This window comes from Paramormyrops kingsleyae, chromosome 15 (genome assembly GCF_048594095.1).
Source record: "Paramormyrops kingsleyae isolate MSU_618 chromosome 15, PKINGS_0.4, whole genome shotgun sequence".
NCBI lineage: Eukaryota > Metazoa > Chordata > Actinopteri > Osteoglossiformes > Mormyridae > Paramormyrops > Paramormyrops kingsleyae.
The window spans coordinates 12,471,985-12,490,858 of record NC_132811.1 but is presented as its reverse complement, the minus strand read 5'-3'; the positions used below and the strand labels follow the sequence as shown (position 1 = coordinate 12,490,858).

At 42.3% G+C, this 18,874-nt stretch overlaps 1 protein-coding gene across 1 annotated transcript in view; it reads right to left on the bottom strand.

Moving 5' to 3' along the window:
- Nucleotides 1-18,874, bottom strand: part of vopp1b (VOPP1 WW domain binding protein b) — a 228,171-nt gene that overhangs the window by 199,423 nt on the left and 9,874 nt on the right. The window contains exon 2 of the mRNA XM_072700119.1: nucleotides 18,449-18,507. Coding sequence (XP_072556220.1) covers nucleotides 18,449-18,507 — 59 coding nt within the window. The remainder of the gene's footprint in view (nucleotides 1-18,448; nucleotides 18,508-18,874) is intronic.

Below are 18,874 nucleotides of genomic sequence, written 5' to 3'. Positions count from 1 at the left end.
TAGCATATTGCCTACTTTCCAACTACCTGTTGATTCACTCTGAGGCCCCAAATTAGGGTTAGGGTTAGCAAACTGAGGCTAGGGTTAGGGTTAGAAAAACTATGGCATATCCAGACATCAACATGTGTTTTTATGACAGTTCTGCTCCCCACATGGATGAGAAACCACAATTCAGCATGCTTTAGTAGCATATTGCCTACTTTCCAACTACCTGTTGATTCACCCTAAGGCCCCAAATTAGGGTTAGCAAACTCAGGCTAGGGTTAGGATTAGAAAAACTATGGCATATCCAGACATCAACATGTGTTTTTATGACAGTTCTGCTCCCCACACGGATGAGTATACAAAATTCAACATGCTTTAGTAGCATATTGCCTACTTTCCAACTACCTGTTGATTCACCCTAAGACCCCAAATTAGGGTTAGCAAACTCAGGCTAGGGTTAGGGTTAGAAAAACTATGGCATATCCAGACATCAATAACTGTTTTTATGACAGTTCTGCTCCCCACACGGATGAGAAACCACAATTCAGCTTGCTTTAGTAGCATATTGCCTACTTTCCAACTACCTGTTGATTCACTCTGAGGCCCCAAATTAGGGTTAGGGTTAGCAAACTGAGGCTATGGTTAGGGTTAGAAAAACTATGGCATATCCAGACATCAACATGTGTTTTTATGACAGTTCTGCTCCCCACACGGATGAGAAACCACAATTAAGCATGCTTTAGTAGCATATTGCCTACTTTCCAACTACCTGTTGATTCACCCTAAGGCCCCAAATTAGGGTTAGTAAACTCAGGCTAGGGTTAGGGATAGAAAAACTATGGCATATCCAGACATCAACATGTGTTTTTATGGCAGTACTGCCCCCCACACGGATGAGAAACCACAATTCAGCTTGCTTTAGTAGCATATTGCCTACTTTCCAACTACCTGTTGATTCACCCTAAGGCCCCAAATTAGGGTTAGCAAACTCAGGCTAGGGTTAGGGTTAGAAAAACTATGGCATATCCAGACATCAATAAGTGTTTTTATGACAGTTCTGCTCCCCACACGGATGAGAAACCACAATTCAGCTTGCTTTAGTAGCATATTGCCTACTTTCCAACTACCTGTTGATTCACCCTAAGGCCCCAAATTAGGGTTAGCAAACTCAGGCTAGGGTTAGGGTTAGAAAAACTATGGCATATCCAGACATCAACATGTGTTTTTATGACAGTTCTGCTCCCCACATGGATGAGAAACCACAATTCAGCATGCTTTAGTAGCATATTGCCTACTTTCCAACTACCTGTTGATTCACCCTAAGGCCCCAAATTAGGGTTAGCAAACTCAGGCTAGGGTTAGGATTAGAAATTCTATGGCATATCCAGACATCAACATGTGTTTTTATGACAGTTCTGCTCCCCACACGGATGAGTAAACAAAATTCAACATGCTTTAGTAGCATATTGCCTACTTTCCAACTACCTGTTGATTCACCCTAAGACCCCAAATTAGGGTTAGCAAACTCAGGCTAGGGTTAGGGTTAGAAAAACTATGGTATATCCAGACATCAATAACTGTTTTTATGACAGTTCTGCTCCCCACACGGATGAGAAACCACAATTCAGCTTGCTTTAGTAGCATATTGCCTACTTTCCAACTACCTGTTGATTCACTCTGAGGCCCCAAATTAGGGTTAGGGTTAGCAAACTGAGGCTATGGTTAGGGTTAGAAAAACTATGGCATATCCAGACATCAACATGTGTTTTTATGACAGTTCTGCTCCCCACACGGATGAGAAACCACAATTAAGCATGCTTTAGTAGCATATTGCCTACTTTCCAACTACCTGTTGATTCACCCTAAGGCCCCAAATTAGGGTTAGTAAACTCAGGCTAGGGTTAGGGATAGAAAAACTATGGCATATCCAGACATCAACATGTGTTTTTATGGCAGTACTGCTCCCCACACGGATGAGAAACCACAATTCAGCTTGCTTTAGTAGCATATTGCCTACTTTCCAACTACCTGTTGATTCACTCTGAGGCCCCAAATTAGGGTTAGGGTTAGCAAACTGAGGCTAGGGTTAGGGTTAGAAAAACTATGGCATATCCAGACATCAACATGTGTTTTTATGACAGTTCTGCTCCCCACATGGATGAGAAACCACAATTCAGCATGCTTTAGTAGCATATTGCCTACTTTCCAACTACCTGTTGATTCACCCTAAGGCCCCAAATTAGGGTTAGCAAACTCAGGCTAGGGTTAGGATTAGAAAAACTATGGCATATCCAGACATCAACATGTGTTTTTATGACAGTTCTGCTCCCCACACGGATGAGTATACAAAATTCAACATGCTTTAGTAGCATATTGCCTACTTTCCAACTACCTGTTGATTCACCCTAAGACCCCAAATTAGGGTTAGCAAACTCAGGCTAGGGTTAGGGTTAGAAAAACTATGGCATATCCAGACATCAATAACTGTTTTTATGACAGTTCTGCTCCCCACACGGATGAGAAACCACAATTCAGCTTGCTTTAGTAGCATATTGCCTACTTTCCAACTACCTGTTGATTCACTCTGAGGCCCCAAATTAGGGTTAGGGTTAGCAAACTGAGGCTATGGTTAGGGTTAGAAAAACTATGGCATATCCAGACATCAGCATGTGTTTTTATGACAGTTCTGCTCCCCACACGGATGAGAAACCACAATTAAGCATGCTTTAGTAGCATATTGCCTACTTTCCAACTACCTGTTGATTCACCCTAAGGCCCCAAATTAGGGTTAGTAAACTCAGGCTAGGGTTAGGGATAGAAAAACTATGGCATATCCAGACATCAACATGTGTTTTTATGGCAGTACTGCTCCCCACACGGATGAGAAACCACAATTCAGCTTGCTTTAGTAGCATATTGCCTACTTTCCAACTACCTGTTGATTCACCCTAAGGCCCCAAATTAGGGTTAGCAAACTCAGGCTAGGGTTAGGGTTAGAAAAACTATGGCATATCCAGACATCAATAAGTGTTTTTATGACAGTTCTGCTCCCCACACGGATGAGAAACCACAATTCAGCTTGCTTTAGTAGCATATTGCCTACTTTCCAACTACCTGTTGATTCACCCTAAGGCCCCAAATTAGGGTTAGCAAACTCAGGCTAGGGTTAGGGTTAGAAAAACTATGGCATATCCAGACATCAACATGTGTTTTTATGACAGTACTGCTCCCCACACGGATGAGAAAACAAAATTCAGCATGCTTTAGTAGCATATTGCCTACTTTCCAACTACCTGTTGATTCACCCTAAGGCCCCAAATTAGGGTTAGCAAACTCAGGCTAGGGTTATGGTTAGAAAAACTATGGCATATCCAGACATCAATAAGTGTTTTTATAACAGTTCTGCTCCCCACATGGATGAGAAACCACAATTCAGCATGCTTTAGTAGCATATTGCCTACTTTCCAACTACCTGTTGATTCACCCTAAGGCCCCAAATTAGGGTTTGCAAACTGAGGCTAGGGTTAGGGTTAGAAAAACTATGGCATATCCAGACATCAACATGTGTTTTTATGACAGTTCTGCTCCCCACACGGATGAGAAACCACAATTAAGCATGCTTTAGTAGCATATTGCCAACTTTCCAACTACCTGTTGATTCACCCTAAGGCCCCAAATTAGGGTTAGTAAACTCAGGCTAGGGTTAGGGTTAGAAAATCTATGGCATATCCTGACATCAACATGTGTTTTTATGGCAGAACTGCTCCCCACACGGATGAGAAACCACAATTCAGCATGCTTTAATAGCATATTGCCTACTTTCCAACTACCTGTTGATTCACCCTAAGGCCCCAAATTAGGGTTAGCAAACTCAGGCTAGGGTTAGGATTAGAATAACTATGGCATATCCAGACATCAACATGTGTTTTTATGACAGTTCTGCTCCCCACACGGATGAGAAACCACAATTCAGCTTGCTTTAGTAGCATATTGCCTACTTTCCAACTACCTGTTGATTCACCATAAGGCCCCAAATTAGGGTTAGCAAACTCAGGCTAGGGTTAGGGTTAGAAAAACTATGGCATATCCAGACATCAACATGTGTTTTTATGACAGTTCTGCTCCCCACATGGATGAGAAACCACAATTCAGCATGCTTTAGTAGCATATTGCCTACTTTCCAACTACCTGTTGATTCACCCTAAGGCCCCAAATTAGGGTTAGCAAACTCAGGCTAGGGTTAGGATTAGAAAAACTATGGCATATCCAGACATCAACATGTGTTTTTATGACAGTTCTGCTCCCCACACGGATGAGTAAACAAAATTCAACATGCTTTAGTAGCATATTGCCTACTTTCCAACTACCTGTTGATTCACCCTAAGACCCCAAATTAGGGTTAGCAAACTCAGGCTAGGGTTAGGGTTAGAAAAACTATGGCATATCCAGACATCAATAACTGTTTTTATGACAGTTCTGCTCCCCACACGGATGAGAAACCACAATTCAGCTTGCTTTAGTAGCATATTGCCTACTTTCCAACTACCTGTTGATTCACTCTGAGGCCCCAAATTAGGGTTAGGGTTAGCAAACTGAGGCTATGGTTAGGGTTAGAAAAACTATGGCATATCCAGACATCAACATGTGTTTTTATGACAGTTCTGCTCCCCACACGGATGAGAAACCACAATTAAGCATGCTTTAGTAGCATATTGCCTACTTTCCAACTACCTGTTGATTCACCCTAAGGCCCCAAATTAGGGTTAGTAAACTCAGGCTAGGGTTAGGGATAGAAAAACTATGGCATATCCAGACATCAACATGTGTTTTTATGGCAGTACTGCTCCCCACACGGATGAGAAACCACAATTCAGCTTGCTTTAGTAGCATATTGCCTACTTTCCAACTACCTGTTGATTCACTCTGAGGCCCCAAATTAGGGTTAGGGTTAGCAAACTGAGGCTAGGGTTAGGGTTAGAAAAACTATGGCATATCCAGACATCAACATGTGTTTTTATGACAGTTCTGCTCCCCACATGGATGAGAAACCACAATTCAGCATGCTTTAGTAGCATATTGCCTACTTTCCAACTACCTGTTGATTCACCCTAAGGCCCCAAATTAGGGTTAGCAAACTCAGGCTAGGGTTAGGATTAGAAAAACTATGGCATATCCAGACATCAACATGTGTTTTTATGACAGTTCTGCTCCCCACACGGATGAGTAAACAAAATTCAACATGCTTTAGTAGCATATTGCCTACTTTCCAACTACCTGTTGATTCACCCTAAGACCCCAAATTAGGGTTAGCAAACTCAGGCTAGGGTTAGGGTTAGAAAAACTATGGCATATCCAGACATCAATAACTGTTTTTATGACAGTTCTGCTCCCCACACGGATGAGAAACCACAATTCAGCTTGCTTTAGTAGCATATTGCCTACTTTCCAACTACCTGTTGATTCACTCTGAGGCCCCAAATTAGGGTTAGGGTTAGCAAACTGAGGCTATGGTTAGGGTTAGAAAAACTATGGCATATCCAGACATCAACATGTGTTTTTATGACAGTTCTGCTCCCCACACGGATGAGAAACCACAATTAAGCATGCTTTAGTAGCATATTGCCTACTTTCCAACTACCTGTTGATTCACCCTAAGGCCCCAAATTAGGGTTAGTAAACTCAGGCTAGGGTTAGGGATAGAAAAACTATGGCATATCCAGACATCAACATGTGTTTTTATGGCAGTACTGCTCCCCACACGGATGAGAAACCACAATTCAGCTTGCTTTAGTAGCATATTGCCTACTTTCCAACTACCTGTTGATTCACTCTGAGGCCCCAAATTAGGGTTAGCAAACTGAGGCTAGGGTTAGGGTTAGAAAAACTATGGCATATCCAGACATCAATAAGTGTTTTTATGACAGTTCTGCTCCCCACACGGATGAGAAACCACAATTCAGCTTGCTTTAGTAGCATATTGCCTACTTTCCAACTACCTGTTGATTCACCCTAAGGCCCCAAATTAGGGTTAGCAAACTCAGGCTAGGGTTAGGATTAGAAAAACTATGGCATATCCAGACATCAACATGTGTTTTTATGACAGTTCTGCTCCCCACACGGATGAGTAAACAAAATTCAACATGCTTTAGTAGCATATTGCCTACTTTCCAACTACCTGTTGATTCACCCTAAGACCCCAAATTAGGGTTAGCAAACTCAGGCTAGGGTTAGGGTTAGAAAAACTATGGCATATCCAGACATCAATAACTGTTTTTATGACAGTTCTGCTCCCCACACGGATGAGAAACCACAATTCAGCTTGCTTTAGTAGCATATTGCCTACTTTCCAACTACCTGTTGATTCACTCTGAGGCCCCAAATTAGGGTTAGGGTTAGCAAACTGAGGCTATGGTTAGGGTTAGAAAAACTATGGCATATCCAGACATCAACATGTGTTTTTATGACAGTTCTGCTCCCCACACGGATGAGAAACCACAATTAAGCATGCTTTAGTAGCATATTGCCTACTTTCCAACTACCTGTTGATTCACCCTAAGACCCCAAATTAGGGTTAGTAAACTCAGGCTAGGGTTAGGGATAGAAAAACTATGGCATATCCAGACATCAACATGTGTTTTTATGGCAGTACTGCTCCCCACACGGATGAGAAACCACAATTCAGCTTGCTTTAGTAGCATATTGCCTACTTTCCAACTACCTGTTGATTCACTCTGAGGCCCCAAATTAGGGTTAGCAAACTCAGGCTAGGGTTAGGGTTAGAAAAACTATGGCATATCCAGACATCAATAAGTGTTTTTATGACAGTTCTGCTCCCCACACGGATGAGAAACCACAATTCAGCTTGCTTTAGTAGCATATTGCCTACTTTCCAACTACCTGTTGATTCACTCTGAGGCCCCAAATTAGGGTTAGGGTTAGCAAACTGAGGCTAGGGTTAGGGTTAGAAAAACTATGGCATATCCAGACATCAATAAGTGTTTTTATGACAGTTCTGCTCCCCACACGGATGAGAAACCACAATTCAGCTTGCTTTAGTAGCATATTGCCTACTTTCCAACTACCTGTTGATTCACCCTAAGGCCCCAAATTAGGGTTAGCAAACTCAGGCTAGGGTTAGGGTTAGAAAAACTATGGCATATCCAGACATCAACATGTGTTTTTATGACAGTACTGCTCCCCACACGGATGAGAAAACAAAATTCAGCATGCTTTAGTAGCATATTGCCTACTTTCCAACTACCTGTTGATTCACCCTAAGGCCCCAAATTAGGGTTTGCAAACTGAGGCTAGGGTTAGGGTTAGAAAAACTATGGCATATCCAGACATCAACATGTGTTTTTATGACAGTTCTGCTCCCCACACGGATGAGAAACCACAATTAAGCATGCTTTAGTAGCATATTGCCAACTTTCCAACTACCTGTTGATTCACCCTAAGGCCCCAAATTAGGGTTAGCAAACTCAGGCTAGGGTTAGGGTTAGAAAAACTATGGCATATCCTGACATCAACATGTGTTTTTATGGCAGAACTGCTCCCCACACGGATGAGAAACCACAATTCAGCATGCTTTAATAGCATATTGCCTACTTTCCAACTACCTGTTGATTCACCCTAAGGCCCCAAATTAGGGTTAGCAAACTCAGGCTAGGGTTAGGATTAGAATAACTATGGCATATCCAGACATCAACATGTGTTTTTATGACAGTTCTGCTCCCCACACGGATGAGAAACCACAATTCAGCTTGCTTTAGTAGCATATTGCCTACTTTCCAACTACCTGTTGATTCACCATAAGGCCCCAAATTAGGGTTAGCAAACTCAGGCTAGGGTTAGGGTTAGAAAAACTATGGTATATCCAGACATCAACATGTGTTTTTATGACAGTTCTGCTCCCCACATGGATGAGAAACCACAATTCAGCATGCTTTAGTAGCATATTGCCTACTTTCCAACTACCTGTTGATTCACCCTAAGGCCCCAAATTAGGGTTAGCAAACTCAGGCTAGGGTTAGGATTAGAAAAACTATGGCATATCCAGACATCAACATGTGTTTTTATGACAGTTCTGCTCCCCACACGGATGAGTAAACAAAATTCAACATGCTTTAGTAGCATATTGCCTACTTTCCAACTACCTGTTGATTCACCCTAAGACCCCAAATTAGGGTTAGCAAACTCAGGCTAGGGTTAGGGTTAGAAAAACTATGGCATATCCAGACATCAATAACTGTTTTTATGACAGTTCTGCTCCCCACACGGATGAGAAACCACAATTCAGCTTGCTTTAGTAGCATATTGCCTACTTTCCAACTACCTGTTGATTCACTCTGAGGCCCCAAATTAGGGTTAGGGTTAGCAAACTGAGGCTAGGGTTAGGGTTAGAAAAACTATGGCATATCCAGACATCAACATGTGTTTTTATGACAGTTCTGCTCCCCACACGGATGAGAAACCACAATTCAGCTTGCTTTAGTAGCATATTGCCTACTTTCCAACTACCTGTTGATTCACCCTAAGGCCCCAAATTAGGGTTAGCAAACTCAGGCTAGGGTTAGGGTTACAAAAACTATGGCATATCCAGACATCAATAAGTGTTTTTATGACAGTTCTGCTCCCCACACGGATGAGAAACCACAATTCAGCTTGCTTTAGTAGCATATTGCCTACTTTCCAACTACCTGTTGATTCACCCTAAGGCCCCAAATTAGGGTTAGCAAACTCAGGCTAGGGTTAGGGTTAGAAAAACTATGGCATATCCAGACATCAACATGTGTTTTTATGACAGTACTGCTCCCCACACGGATGAGAAAACAAAATTCAGCATGCTTTAGTAGCATATTGCCTACTTTCCAACTACCTGTTGATTCACCCTAAGGCCCCAAATTAGGGTTAGCAAACTCAGGCTAGGGTTAGGATTAGAATAACTATGGCATATCCAGACATCAACATGTGTTTTTATGACAGTTCTGCTCCCCACACGGATGAGAAACCACAATTCAGCTTGCTTTAGTAGCATATTGCCTACTTTCCAACTACCTGTTGATTCACCCTAAGGCCCCAAATTAGGGTTAGCAAACTCAGGCTAGGGTTAGGGTTAGAAAAACTATGGCATATCCAGACATCAATAAGTGTTTTTATAACAGTTCTGCTCCCCACACGGATGAGAAACCACAATTCAGCTTGCTTTAGTAGCATATTGCCTACTTTCCAACTACCTGTTGATTCACCCTAAGGCCCCAAATTAGGGTTAGCAAACTCAGGCTAGGGTTAGGGTTAGAAAAACTATGGCATATCCAGACATCAATAAGTGTTTTTATGACAGTTCTGCTCCCCACACGGATGAGAAACCACAATTCAGCTTGCTTTAGTAGCATATTGCCTACTTTCCAACTACCTGTTGATTCACCCTAAGGCCCCAAATTAGGGTTAGCAAACTCAGGCTAGGGTTAGGGTTAGAAAAACTATGGCATATCCAGACATCAACATGTGTTTTTATGACAGTACTGCTCCCCACACGGATGAGAAAACAAAATTCAGCATGCTTTAGTAGCATATTGCCTACTTTCCAACTACCTGTTGATTCACCCTAAGGCCCCAAATTAGGGTTAGCAAACTCAGGCTAGGGTTAGGGTTAGAAAAACTATGGCATATCCAGACATCAATAAGTGTTTTTATAACAGTTCTGCTCCCCACATGGATGAGAAACCACAATTCAGCATGCTTTAGTAGCATATTGCCTACTTTCCAACTACCTGTTGATTCACCCTAAGGCCCCAAATTAGGGTTTGCAAACTGAGGCTAGGGTTAGGGTTAGAAAAACTATGGCATATCCAGACATCAACATGTGTTTTTATGACAGTTCTGCTCCCCACACGGATGAGAAACCACAATTAAGCATGCTTTAGTAGCATATTGCCAACTTTCCAACTACCTGTTGATTCACCCTAAGGCCCCAAATTAGGGTTAGTAAACTCAGGCTAGGGTTAGGGTTAGAAAAACTATGGCATATCCTGACATCAACATGTGTTTTTATGGCAGAACTGCTCCCCACACGGATGAGAAACCACAATTCAGCATGCTTTAATAGCATATTGCCTACTTTCCAACTACCTGTTGATTCACCCTAAGGCCCCAAATTAGGGGTAGCAAACTCAGGCTAGGGTTAGGATTAGAATAACTATGGCATATCCAGACATCAATAAGTGTTTTTATAACAGTTCTGCTCCCCACATGGATGAGAAACCACAATTCAGCATGCTTTAGTAGCATATTGCCTACTTTCCAACTACCTGTTGATTCACCCTAAGGCCCCAAATTAGGGTTTGCAAACTGAGGCTAGGGTTAGGGTTAGAAAAACTATGGCATATCCAGACATCAACATGTGTTTTTATGACAGTTCTGCTCCCCACACGGATGAGAAACCACAATTAAGCATGCTTTAGTAGCATATTGCCAACTTTCCAACTACCTGTTGATTCACCCTAAGGCCCCAAATTAGGGTTAGTAAACTCAGGCTAGGGTTAGGGTTAGAAAAACTATGGCATATCCTGACATCAACATGTGTTTTTATGGCAGAACTGCTCCCCACACGGATGAGAAACCACAATTCAGCATGCTTTAATAGCATATTGCCTACTTTCCAACTACCTGTTGATTCACCCTAAGGCCCCAAATTAGGGGTAGCAAACTCAGGCTAGGGTTAGGATTAGAATAACTATGGCATATCCAGACATCAACATGTGTTTTTATGACAGTTCTGCTCCCCACACGGATGAGAAACCACAATTCAGCTTGCTTTAGTAGCATATTACCTACTTTCCAACTACCTGTTGATTCACCATAAGGCCCCAAATTAGGGTTAGCAAACTCAGGCTAGGGTTAGGGTTAGAAAAACTATGGCATATCCAGACATCAACATGTGTTTTTATGACAGTTCTGCTCCCCACATGGATGAGAAACCACAATTCAGCATGCTTTAGTAGCATATTGCCTACTTTCCAACTACCTGTTGATTCACCCTAAGGCCCCAAATTAGGGTTAGCAAACTCAGGCTAGGGTTAGGATTAGAAAAACTATGGCATATCCAGACATCAACATGTGTTTTTATGACAGTTCTGCTCCCCACACGGATGAGTAAACAAAATTCAACATGCTTTAGTAGCATATTGCCTACTTTCCAACTACCTGTTGATTCACCCTAAGACCCCAAATTAGGGTTAGCAAACTCAGGCTAGGGTTAGGGTTAGAAAAACTATGGCATATCCAGACATCAATAACTGTTTTTATGACAGTTCTGCTCCCCACACGGATGAGAAACCACAATTCAGCTTGCTTTAGTAGCATATTGCCTACTTTCCAACTACCTGTTGATTCACCCTAAGGCCCCAAATTAGGGTTAGCAAACTCAGGCTAGGGTTAGGGTTAGAAAAACTATGGCATATCCAGACATCAACATGTGTTTTTATGACAGTACTGCTCCCCACACGGATGAGAAAACAAAATTCAGCATGCTTTAATAGCATATTGCCTACTTTCCAACTACCTGTTGATTCACCCTAAGGCCCCAAATTAGGGGTAGCAAACTCAGGCTAGGGTTAGGATTAGAATAACTATGGCATATCCAGACATCAATAAGTGTTTTTATAACAGTTCTGCTCCCCACATGGATGAGAAACCACAATTCAGCATGCTTTAGTAGCATATTGCCTACTTTCCAACTACCTGTTGATTCACCCTAAGGCCCCAAATTAGGGTTTGCAAACTGAGGCTAGGGTTAGGGTTAGAAAAACTATGGCATATCCAGACATCAACATGTGTTTTTATGACAGTTCTGCTCCCCACACGGATGAGAAACCACAATTAAGCATGCTTTAGTAGCATATTGCCAACTTTCCAACTACCTGTTGATTCACCCTAAGGCCCCAAATTAGGGTTAGTAAACTCAGGCTAGGGTTAGGGTTAGAAAAACTATGGCATATCCTGACATCAACATGTGTTTTTATGGCAGAACTGCTCCCCACACGGATGAGAAACCACAATTCAGCATGCTTTAATAGCATATTGCCTACTTTCCAACTACCTGTTGATTCACCCTAAGGCCCCAAATTAGGGGTAGCAAACTCAGGCTAGGGTTAGGATTAGAATAACTATGGCATATCCAGACATCAACATGTGTTTTTATGACAGTTCTGCTCCCCACACGGATGAGAAACCACAATTCAGCTTGCTTTAGTAGCATATTACCTACTTTCCAACTACCTGTTGATTCACCATAAGGCCCCAAATTAGGGTTAGCAAACTCAGGCTAGGGTTAGGGTTAGAAAAACTATGGCATATCCAGACATCAACATGTGTTTTTATGACAGTTCTGCTCCCCACATGGATGAGAAACCACAATTCAGCATGCTTTAGTAGCATATTGCCTACTTTCCAACTACCTGTTGATTCACCCTAAGGCCCCAAATTAGGGTTAGCAAACTCAGGCTAGGGTTAGGATTAGAAAAACTATGGCATATCCAGACATCAACATGTGTTTTTATGACAGTTCTGCTCCCCACACGGATGAGTAAACAAAATTCAACATGCTTTAGTAGCATATTGCCTACTTTCCAACTACCTGTTGATTCACCCTAAGACCCCAAATTAGGGTTAGCAAACTCAGGCTAGGGTTAGGGTTAGAAAAACTATGGCATATCCAGACATCAATAACTGTTTTTATGACAGTTCTGCTCCCCACACGGATGAGAAACCACAATTCAGCTTGCTTTAGTAGCATATTGCCTACTTTCCAACTACCTGTTGATTCACCCTAAGGCCCCAAATTAGGGTTAGCAAACTCAGGCTAGGGTTAGGGTTAGAAAAACTATGGCATATCCAGACATCAACATGTGTTTTTATGACAGTACTGCTCCCCACACGGATGAGAAAACAAAATTCAGCATGCTTTAGTAGCATATTGCCTACTTTCCAACTACCTGTTGATTCACCCTAAGGCCCCAAATTAGGGTTAGCAAACTCAGGCTAGGGTTAGGATTAGAATAACTATGGCATATCCAGACATCAACATGTGTTTTTATGACAGTTCTGCTCCCCACACGGATGAGAAACCACAATTCAGCTTGCTTTAGTAGCATATTGCCTACTTTCCAACTACCTGTTGATTCACCCTAAGGCCCCAAATTAGGGTTAGCAAACTCAGGCTAGGGTTAGGGTTAGAAAAACTATGGCATATCCAGACATCAATAAGTGTTTTTATAACAGTTCTGCTCCCCACACGGATGAGAAACCACAATTCAGCTTGCTTTAGTAGCATATTGCCTACTTTCCAACTACCTGTTGATTCACCCTAAGGCCCCAAATTAGGGTTAGCAAACTCAGGCTAGGGTTAGGGTTAGAAAAACTATGGCATATCCAGACATCAATAAGTGTTTTTATGACAGTTCTGCTCCCCACACGGATGAGAAACCACAATTCAGCTTGCTTTAGTAGCATATTGCCTACTTTCCAACTACCTGTTGATTCACCCTAAGGCCCCAAATTAGGGTTAGCAAACTCAGGCTAGGGTTAGGGTTAGAAAAACTATGGCATATCCAGACATCAACATGTGTTTTTATGACAGTACTGCTCCCCACACGGATGAGAAAACAAAATTCAGCATGCTTTAGTAGCATATTGCCTACTTTCCAACTACCTGTTGATTCACCCTAAGGCCCCAAATTAGGGTTAGCAAACTCAGGCTAGGGTTAGGGTTAGAAAAACTATGGCATATCCAGACATCAATAAGTGTTTTTATAACAGTTCTGCTCCCCACATGGATGAGAAACCACAATTCAGCATGCTTTAGTAGCATATTGCCTACTTTCCAACTACCTGTTGATTCACCCTAAGGCCCCAAATTAGGGTTTGCAAACTGAGGCTAGGGTTAGGGTTAGAAAAACTATGGCATATCCAGACATCAACATGTGTTTTTATGACAGTTCTGCTCCCCACACGGATGAGAAACCACAATTAAGCATGCTTTAGTAGCATATTGCCAACTTTCCAACTACCTGTTGATTCACCCTAAGGCCCCAAATTAGGGTTAGTAAACTCAGGCTAGGGTTAGGGTTAGAAAAACTATGGCATATCCTGACATCAACATGTGTTTTTATGGCAGAACTGCTCCCCACACGGATGAGAAACCACAATTCAGCATGCTTTAATAGCATATTGCCTACTTTCCAACTACCTGTTGATTCACCCTAAGGCCCCAAATTAGGGGTAGCAAACTCAGGCTAGGGTTAGGATTAGAATAACTATGGCATATCCAGACATCAATAAGTGTTTTTATAACAGTTCTGCTCCCCACATGGATGAGAAACCACAATTCAGCATGCTTTAGTAGCATATTGCCTACTTTCCAACTACCTGTTGATTCACCCTAAGGCCCCAAATTAGGGTTTGCAAACTGAGGCTAGGGTTAGGGTTAGAAAAACTATGGCATATCCAGACATCAATAAGTGTTTTTATGACAGTTCTGCTCCCCACACGGATGAGAAACCACAATTCAGCTTGCTTTAGTAGCATATTGCCTACTTTCCAACTACCTGTTGATTCACCCTAAGGCCCCAAATTAGGGTTAGCAAACTCAGGCTAGGGTTAGGGTTAGAAAAACTATGGCATATCCAGACATCAACATGTGTTTTTATGACAGTACTGCTCCCCACACGGATGAGAAAACAAAATTCAGCATGCTTTAGTAGCATATTGCCTACTTTCCAACTACCTGTTGATTCACCCTAAGGCCCCAAATTAGGGTTAGCAAACTCAGGCTAGGGTTAGGGTTAGAAAAACTATGGCATATCCAGACATCAATAAGTGTTTTTATAACAGTTCTGCTCCCCACATGGATGAGAAACCACAATTCAGCATGCTTTAGTAGCATATTGCCTACTTTCCAACTACCTGTTGATTCACCCTAAGGCCCCAAATTAGGGTTTGCAAACTGAGGCTAGGGTTAGGGTTAGAAAAACTATGGCATATCCAGACATCAACATGTGTTTTTATGACAGTTCTGCTCCCCACACGGATGAGAAACCACAATTAAGCATGCTTTAGTAGCATATTGCCAACTTTCCAACTACCTGTTGATTCACCCTAAGGCCCCAAATTAGGGTTAGTAAACTCAGGCTAGGGTTAGGGTTAGAAAAACTATGGCATATCCTGACATCAACATGTGTTTTTATGGCAGAACTGCTCCCCACACGGATGAGAAACCACAATTCAGCATGCTTTAATAGCATATTGCCTACTTTCCAACTACCTGTTGATTCACCCTAAGGCCCCAAATTAGGGGTAGCAAACTCAGGCTAGGGTTAGGATTAGAATAACTATGGCATATCCAGACATCAATAAGTGTTTTTATAACAGTTCTGCTCCCCACATGGATGAGAAACCACAATTCAGCATGCTTTAGTAGCATATTGCCTACTTTCCAACTACCTGTTGATTCACCCTAAGGCCCCAAATTAGGGTTTGCAAACTGAGGCTAGGGTTAGGGTTAGAAAAACTATGGCATATCCAGACATCAACATGTGTTTTTATGACAGTTCTGCTCCCCACACGGATGAGAAACCACAATTAAGCATGCTTTAGTAGCATATTGCCAACTTTCCAACTACCTGTTGATTCACCCTAAGGCCCCAAATTAGGGTTAGTAAACTCAGGCTAGGGTTAGGGTTAGAAAAACTATGGCATATCCTGACATCAACATGTGTTTTTATGGCAGAACTGCTCCCCACACGGATGAGAAACCACAATTCAGCATGCTTTAATAGCATATTGCCTACTTTCCAACTACCTGTTGATTCACCCTAAGGCCCCAAATTAGGGGTAGCAAACTCAGGCTAGGGTTAGGATTAGAATAACTATGGCATATCCAGACATCAACATGTGTTTTTATGACAGTTCTGCTCCCCACACGGATGAGAAACCACAATTCAGCTTGCTTTAGTAGCATATTACCTACTTTCCAACTACCTGTTGATTCACCATAAGGCCCCAAATTAGGGTTAGCAAACTCAGGCTAGGGTTAGGGTTAGAAAAACTATGGCATATCCAGACATCAACATGTGTTTTTATGACAGTTCTGCTCCCCACATGGATGAGAAACCACAATTCAGCATGCTTTAGTAGCATATTGCCTACTTTCCAACTACCTGTTGATTCACCCTAAGGCCCCAAATTAGGGTTAGCAAACTCAGGCTAGGGTTAGGATTAGAAAAACTATGGCATATCCAGACATCAACATGTGTTTTTATGACAGTTCTGCTCCCCACACGGATGAGTAAACAAAATTCAACATGCTTTAGTAGCATATTGCCTACTTTCCAACTACCTGTTGATTCACCCTAAGACCCCAAATTAGGGTTAGCAAACTCAGGCTAGGGTTAGGGTTAGAAAAACTATGGCATATCCAGACATCAATAACTGTTTTTATGACAGTTCTGCTCCCCACACGGATGAGAAACCACAATTCAGCTTGCTTTAGTAGCATATTGCCTACTTTCCAACTACCTGTTGATTCACTCTGAGGCCCCAAATTAGGGTTAGGGTTAGCAAACTGAGGCTATGGTTAGGGTTAGAAAAACTATGGCATATCCAGACATCAACATGTGTTTTTATGACAGTTCTGCTCCCCACACGGATGAGAAACCACAATTAAGCATGCTTTAGTAGCATATTGCCTACTTTCCAACTACCTGTTGATTCACCCTAAGGCCCCAAATTAGGGTTAGTAAACTCAGGCTAGGGTTAGGGATAGAAAAACTATGGCATATCCAGACATCAACATGTGTTTTTATGGCAGTACTGCTCCCCACACGGATGAGAAACCACAATTCAGCTTGCTTTAGTAGCATATTGCCTACTTTCCAACTACCTGTTGATTCACTCTGAGGCCCCAAATTAGGGTTAGGGTTAGCAAACTGAGGCTAGGGTTAGGGTTAGAAAAACTATGGCATATCCAGACATCAACATGTGTTTTTATGACAGTTCTGCTCCCCACATGGATGAGAAACCACAATTCAGCATGCTTTAGTAGCATATTGCCTACTTTCCAACTACCTGTTGATTCACCCTAAGGCCCCAAATTAGGGTTTGCAAACTGAGGCTAGGGTTAAAAAAACTATGGCATATCAAGACATCAACACGTGTTTTTATGACAGTACTGCTCCCCACACGGATGAGAAAACAAAATTCAGCATGCTTTAGTAGCATATTGCCTACTTTCCAACTACAGTATATTTATATTTTGGTCATAAAGTTGATTACGAACAGCAGCCAATCACAGTGAAGATGAGTGACATCAGCAAGATGTCCAGGGTCACCTGTACCTGTTCTGAAAATGCCAATCTCTCCCCTCGATTCAGCCACGCTGTAGTTTGCTTCTATTTAAAATTGGTTCCTGTGCAACAGACCACTGTCCGTCTCCCGGGGGGGCCTCCATTCTCCATAAAACTCCCACGCGAAGCTCTTTCCAAACCTGGAATCCGCAGCCCCCTCCATGATTAACGGGGGTTCACATAAGGGGGCAGAGTTTAACGGTGAGATCCCAGACCCACAACAAAACCATCACGTCCTTCATCCAGGGCCACAGACCAGGGTTAGAAATTGGCAACATTATGTTATTGCTCTTTTTGACAGCACGAATCAGAGAGATTTCCTGTGAGGTGCTACCCTTTCATGAGACCTTTTTTAGCTCTTTCCAAAAGGGATTCAATCTGAACTGGATCCAATTGTACTGGGAAAAAAAGAAAGAATGAGCTGCTCAATAACTTCAAGCAATATGTCTTCATCTGTCTTATTTGCCCATTTACGATGGTGCTGAATAAATAATCGGCCTGTAATAACAATCAGTGTTTTACAAATGGTGGCATCCGACCACAGAGCAAGGACACGGTGCCGTCATGCGTGACTCATTGAGTGAACATGTACGTGTGCAACCGGCGTGTGGAGAAGCCCACTGTGTGTGGGGGGGGGGGGGGGTTGCTCAGGGAAGACACTGCAGGCCAGCAGCTCCTCCAGAGCACAAATTTAATTATGCCCAAAAAAATGCCATGGCACATTAGTGAAAATATTAGCTGGATCTTAGTATTTCTTACAGCTTTGTGAAAATGCTGAAGGTGCACTAGACATGAGATGAGTGTGATTAATTACGAAATTTATTTCTATTTACGTTTATTTATTTCTAGATATCAACTCACGCTTATCCCAGATTTAACTGGCAATCTTTGTTTACGTAACAGGATCACTGGTGCTTATTTAAAACTGGTGCTCCCATTCTAATTTGCCCAATTTACGGTCCATTCTTGGCCATTCAGGTTGAAAATAGACTTTCGGCTTGACACACTTTTGTTGATTTAAGCAGAAAGACACTCAGTTTCCCTGTGAGCCGCATACTTACATAAAATAGATGGGGTAGCCACCCTCGAAATACCAGCAATACTTCTTGGCTTCTATACACTGCAAGGCAAAGGGGGGGGGGGGGAGAGAAAGGAGATGAAGTTAATCCATATGTCGCATCAATGTCAGAAATCCTCAGACCAGTTCAGATGAATCTGGGCAGATTGGTGACACATGTGTACACATGGGGACACACGGGAACACTGGACATGAACAGCAAGCCATGGAAAAGTGCTCTGTGTGTCGAGCTCCTCCACTGAAGTGCCGAAGATCTGGCCCAAACTCATTCAGCCCAAAGAAGGTCCCATAAATATCCAGGGTGACCTGGGACCACTACACACTCTCAGCTACATTCTTTTTTTTATCAAAAGTAAAATCACAACAACACGTATTTTGGTGGACTGGTGACCTTTGTATTGCCCTGTGA